This window comes from Rousettus aegyptiacus, unplaced genomic scaffold, assembly GCF_014176215.1.
Source record: "Rousettus aegyptiacus isolate mRouAeg1 unplaced genomic scaffold, mRouAeg1.p scaffold_m13_p_14, whole genome shotgun sequence".
NCBI classification, from domain to species: Eukaryota; Metazoa; Chordata; class Mammalia; order Chiroptera; family Pteropodidae; genus Rousettus; species Rousettus aegyptiacus.
Genome location: NW_023416289.1, coordinates 50,542,736 through 50,548,702, shown reverse-complemented (window position 1 = coordinate 50,548,702; position 5,967 = coordinate 50,542,736). Strand labels below are relative to the sequence as shown.

The window sequence follows — 5,967 nt, the reverse complement described above, 5'->3', positions numbered from 1 at the left end:
GCGCCGAGCCCCAGGTATCGCGAGACGCGAACGCCCGCCTGGGCTCGGCTCACCGGAAGCGGAAGTCGGGCGGCTGTCGGATTCTGACAGAAGTAGCTCCGTTACCTTGGAGAGGTGCGGTGGTTGGGCGCAGGGCTGACCGTGTCGCGCGCCCGAGGTGGATTTCCTGCGTGTGTGGCCGGCGGAGCTCTGCCCCAGCTAAGCAGGCTTCAGCGCTTGGCCGGTGAGTTGCCCGTTGGGGCGACGCGGAGGAGGGAGCCGGGCGGGCCAAGCCGAGTCCTCGGTCTGCGTTTCCAGCCACCCGTGCTTCCGCGAGACCGGAGCCGCTTGGCCCTCGCGGCCTCTAGTTTCCTTCGCCTCTGGAGATCCGAGGTGCTTCGGGACGGAGGGGATCTGTCCTTGGTAGACCGGCTCCGGCGCGCGGTGGCTTCCAGTCCTTATCTTCGTCTGTCCCACGGCTTCGCCTCCTGGGCCGCGAAACCGCATTCTCGTTAGTCATTTCCAAGGTTAGTCGGCCGCAGCCTAAGCGCTCTGTGTCTTTATTTCTGGATAATAAACTACTGATGTTCGAGTACAGATCCGAAAGGCTGTGCCCCGTTTCCCCGGCAGAAAGTAATAAACCCTGTGCAGTTATTATCCGTGCTGGAACTATCTTACTGGTTTTGAAGGCCCAGAGGACAAGTCTTCTTGGCGTCTTCTAGCTCTTCGCTGGCACTTTGGGTTCTAGTTCCCTCTTTCAAATTAGCGTTGGAAGTCTAGAGCACCTTTAATGCGACCCTTTCATTAGCTTTAGCCCTTATTGTCCCTACCCTCCTCGCCTTTGAGGGTTTTCTTCAGGGAGTCAAGTTTTTGTTTTTGTTTTTTCCCTCCCACAGATATTGACAACCTAAACATCTAACTGTACAACCTCAAATCCCTGTGATTAGTAAAGCTTGGATCTGTTCTATTTCTTTTAATTACATTTATTGGGGTAACATTGGTTAATAACGTTCTATTTAAATTTCATTCTGTTGAGTAATGATACAGTTGACATTTGTTTACTTGTGGGATGGAGTTGTGAGAGGACATAAAAATAGAATAGTACATTTGCCTTGTCTTATAATTTTTACTGCCTATCTGGTTAGGGACAGGTCTTCTTTCTGGTGATTTCTGTGATTCTAGAAATCCAGGCATGATTTTAATTAGCTGAATTTAAATCATACCTTGGATTTGAGAATTTGACAGCAGTTTGCCAATCCCAGACACTTGGAAAGTCTGGCATTTAATGAGGCATGCTCTCTATGAAAGCAGTAGCGGAAAGGTAAGATGTCTATATACTGTTTCTTGCATCCAAACCATAATCTTGATTTGATTGTGTTGGGATGAAGGTAGTATTATAAATGTTACAAGGGATTTGGAGGAAAGTCGAACTAATGAAGAAGCTATCTTCCAATATCATGTTTGTCAAAAACTTTTTATTAAAAATTGAAATAATACAGGAAGAATAATTTGGGGATGTCAGATAAGAGGGAGAGATTTGGTTTTAAAGTTTTAGCATGATGCCATATATACCCACAAATCATAAAACAAGTTTTAGGAGGCTTGTGGTAAAGAGCAAAAATATGGGTTTGGGTTATGTAAGGTAAGGGATGGAAATACTGATCAGTATTTGGTTTGGGAAGGCTGAGAAATGGGGAAGGCCGCTAAGGCTGGCTTCCAGGTTTTAGGTGAAAACTAAAAGAAGTAAACTCTTTGTCTCCTGGTTTCTCAAGGATTAGGCCTCTACATCCTAAACTAAATCTTTTTGTAGAGGCAGAGGGCTCTCTAACAATGTGGATAAATACTACTTGTTGGGTAAAGCTGTGATTGGGCCTGGAAAACCCAGTTGATACAATTTGTTTTTATAGCCATCAGGTTGTATCAACAGTAGTTATTTTTCATTTGTCACAAATTCTGGAATAAGAATACATTGGATATTATAGTTACTCTAGACTTTAGCAGCTGTGCATTTAAATGCCTATTTTCATGTCTCTCCTTAGTTTTCAGTTTTTTGTTGTTGTTTTTTAATTGGCTTTTTTCTTTTCCTTTAAATAACTTCAGGTATTTTATCCTGGGAAAAATAAGGGATAGTCTTCCCGTAACCCCTTACCTACTGCCCTTTTTTCTCCTATTTTCAGCCAAGCTTCTTGAAAGCCTCTTCTATAATCAGTGATTTCTACTTCCTTTCGGTTACTTCTCAATTAATTGTAATCCTGCTTCAATCCCTACTACTCTAAAATAATCACTTCCTGATGGCTAAATCCAATTAATTTTCTCTTGGTTCTTTCTATCACTGTACTGTTCAATATTGATGACTATTTACTCTTTATTTTCTTGCCTTCTCTGATAACCTCTTCTGGTTTTTGTCTATTGGTGCGCCTTATCTAGATGTGTTCTCCTATCTCTTCTTTATCTGCAACTGTCAATGTTCTCCAGGATTCTGTTCCTTGATACTCTTAGTCCAGTTTTCCTAAGGAATCTCCTCCGTTCACACAGCATTAACCACAAATTTGCTGACGTCTTCCATATTCATCTTCAACCTTCTTCCCAGTTCCAATTAGTTAACAGTGAGCTGGCTTTCCATGTGGTTGTACTTGCTATAACTAACTTCAAACTCAGTGCATACTCGCCCACCTTTCTGTAGTTTCTGTGGCACCATAACCTGTCCAATCATTTGGCCAGAAGCCTGGGAGTTATCCTTTATTTCCTTCTCTCCTCCCAACATCTATTCAGTGATTAATTCCTCCTGGAATTCTTTTAAAACTATTCTCACAGTCACTGTCTCAGATCAAGCCCTCAGCATGTCACATACATTACTGTAGTAACCTGCCCTTAGTCTAATCTTACTAATCGACCCTTTTAGAGGAGTGATCCTTCTAAGTGGAAATTTGCTCTAGACTTCCCTGTTTAAACCCATCATTCCCCATTGCGTACCAGAAACGCGTGATGTTGTCACATGGAATACAAAGTTTTTCACAATTTGACCCGTCTACTTTTCCCATTTCATTTCTTGACATTCATTTCTCCTCCTTTTATATTTATACTACATCTGTCTCTTCTACTAGACTGAGAGCTCTTTGGGGGCAGCGTATATTGTTCATCCTTGTATCCCAGGCTCCTAGTTAGCACAATGCCTATGTTACAGTAATCAAAGTACACATGAGGCTTTTATGAATACTCTGTCTGAAATTGTTTACTTTTTTTTTATTTTTACTATCTAGCAAGACAGCGTTAATTCTAATAGAAACATTAAAAACTGTACAGAATTTCAGAATGACTGACACTTCTGAAGCTGTTCCAAATTTTGAAGACATGTTTGCCAGTAGATTCACAGAAGATGACAAAGAGTACCAGGAATACCTAAAACGCCCTCCCGAGTCCCCTCCCATTGTCGAAGAATGGAATAGCAGAGCTGGTGGGAACCAAAGAAATAGAGGCAATCGGTATGTACTACTTCAGAATAATGACCTCAGATGGCTGATCTGCAGAGGTTAGCTCTAATCCGCTAGCCCTAAAGACCACTGAGGGCAGGCACCAATGTTTTTGTTCAGTGTGGTATAACAAGTGCCTAGAAACAGTGCCTGGCTGTAAATACTTGCTTTAATATTTTGTTAACAACATGTTTTTTTTCTTACTGTTCAGTTGTATGTCTGTAGTGTACGGGTGTTAATTTTTTTTTTTAATGTCCTTTCTGTGGACTAATATTTTCTTTGCAAATATACTTTAAAAACTGAGTCTTCTACAAAACTGTATTAAATTCCATAAAGATAATGTTTTTATTTCTCCTTTAGAAAGAAGTTTATACAATGGAAATTACTTATATTTAATAATTCAAAATAGATAAATGGAATAAAATTACCACATTGCTTTTGTACAACTGAATAGGTTTCAGTTTGATTCAGAACTATCTGACAGTTTTGGGTCTGGTGTTGTAGTCCTCCTATTTCTCTGCAAAATGTGTCCAGTATGTTACTGGGAGAATGATTTAACTAGGAGTGTTTTGAATAAAAGATGCTATGACATTCCGTGGAGAAAAATGTTTTTTACTCTCTTGTTTAGTAAGTATTAGATTGAGAACAAATGCACCAAGGATCGATCTACCATGTGTTTTCTTATAAGGGAAGTATAAAAATCTTTTTTGTTTTGTTGTTTTAGGTTGCAAGATAACAGACAATTTAGAGGTAGAGATAGCAGACGGGGATGGCCAAGTGACAATCGATCCAATCAATGGCATGGACGACCTTGGGGTAATAATTACCCACAGCACAGACAAGAACCTTACTACCCCCAACAGTATGGACATTATGGTTACAACCAACGGCCTCCCTATGGTTATTACTGATAAAAATGTCAGCAGCTTTTGGTAAAACCATTTACTTTCTTAAGAGTTTATGTATATCTTCTGTTGGCCATAATTTTACATCTGGTTTAGAGAATGGATTTTTTTTTTTTTTGGCACTTGAGACTTTTTTTAAAAAAATTAGATCTTACTAGAGAGATATGATGGTTGCTGGGAATAAATACTCTCCTAAAAACGTTCTAGATTATATTGCTTGACTTCTACCTCAGGGTCTTCTATGTTTCATGACTTAATAGTGCTTTGAACTTATTTTTTTCCTTCTTTGACCTCTAGGAGTTTATTTTACACAGAAATGAAATAGATGTTTTAAAGTAGAAAAAGCTTGCTTTACGTTGTAATATAAGGAAGTATCCACATACTAGTGCTCATCTCTAAAATTTTACAAACGTTGGTAAAATCAACTTGTGAATGCACAACTATTCTAAGTTGTATTGTACATAACAGCAGTTGGGAGGTAAAACAATTGTGTTTCTTTTGGCTCTTATTGTTATGTGACTGTGGTACTTTGTAATTAATTACTCTATAGGTATGAATCAGCTCCACAATTATTTTGGTCTCTTTTTTTAGAGGACTATCAAGAATAAAGCTGTAAAATGAGGAAAGAATCATTCTCAGTTTCAGTGTCTTGATCTAGTAGTGGGTTAGATTAAGGCACACAATCATTTTATACAAACTCTAAGGCATTGTGCTAACTTAACATAGTAGGTCAAAATTCACATTAAACAGAAGAATGAACAAAACTGTAATGTTCCCCTTTCCTTTTCAATCATGTATAAATAATGGTACATTTTGACTCTGCTTATTTTTATGGTTTTAATGTGGGTTGAGTTTACAATGATATGTTCACTTAAAAACGAGCAGCTTTGCTCCTTCCTCTTCTATAAATATGGTGATGTTGTAACTTCCTTTCAGAGTGATAATTATATTCCAAATACTTTTGGTGGCCATGACAATGGTTTTATTCAAATAAAATACTTACGACAGTAAGCAATTTCTCAAGTGTTGGCAGTTAACCAATTCATTAACTGGTTTTTTATTACTCTGTCCTTCATATCCATTGAAAGAGGTTTGGTTTAAAACTAAACATTATGAGTACAAGTTTCATCATAGGTCAAAGGAATCAAAAGGCAACTTCCTAAATCTGACTTCTGCTGCCTTCTCTCTCAGCATTCCATTCTAGGCTCTTGAGGTTGACATCTCCAGGTACCACTTCTCCAGCCTCTGGATTCAACTCCCCCTTGCCCCCGCTTCCCCCCTTCCTGAAGAGCCATTCTTTCAGATAACTCTTTTATTGGAAGGGATTTAATAAACCAAGTATTCACACTCAGATGTAAATAAAGATAAGGGTTTTCCCTGTACCTTTCTATCAATAAGCAACAAACCAGGGCTGTTACGTAAAGATAGGTTTTAACACTACAGATATTTAACCTAAGAGTTAACAATGGCCTGAGTATACTCCGAGATCTTCAAAAGCAGATGGGTTATTAAAAATATCAACTGATAAAACCTAGGTACTACCAATTGGGACAATAGCTGACCACAGCTTTAAAGCAGGACCCTGGAGGCCCTCTGCTGTGCCTGCTGTCAAC

General features: G+C 39.2%; 1 protein-coding gene across 4 annotated transcripts; it reads left to right on the top strand.

Annotated features, from left to right (window-relative positions):
- Positions 1-56: 56 nt before the first annotated feature.
- Positions 57-5,369, top strand: RAMAC (RNA guanine-7 methyltransferase activating subunit). Of its 4 annotated transcripts, none has more exons than XM_016135397.2 (3): positions 57-223; positions 3,283-3,461; positions 4,174-5,369. In XM_016135397.2, exons 2-3 carry the CDS (start codon positions 3,292-3,294, stop codon positions 4,358-4,360), a joined length of 357 nt encoding a protein of 118 aa, XP_015990883.1. In that variant the 5' UTR covers positions 57-223; positions 3,283-3,291; the 3' UTR covers positions 4,361-5,369. The 4 variants fall into 4 exon arrangements, with proteins under 4 accessions (XP_015990883.1, XP_036087785.1, XP_015990881.1 ...); XM_036231892.1 differs by having other exon boundaries at positions 57-506; XM_016135395.2 differs by having other exon boundaries at positions 58-223; positions 3,240-3,461.
- The last annotated feature ends 598 nt before the right edge of the window (positions 5,370-5,967 follow it).

What these genes read in the sequence shown, in the direction of transcription:
- RAMAC (XM_016135397.2), top strand. Translation starts at nt 3,292, where the DNA reads ATGACTGACACTTCTGAAGCTGTTCCAAATTTTGAAGACATGTTTGCC. An exon ending in CAAAGAAATAGAGGCAATCG is followed by an intron (nt 3,462 to 4,173) that starts GTATGTACTACT and finishes TTGTTGTTTTAG; the next exon opens with GTTGCAAGATAACAGACAAT.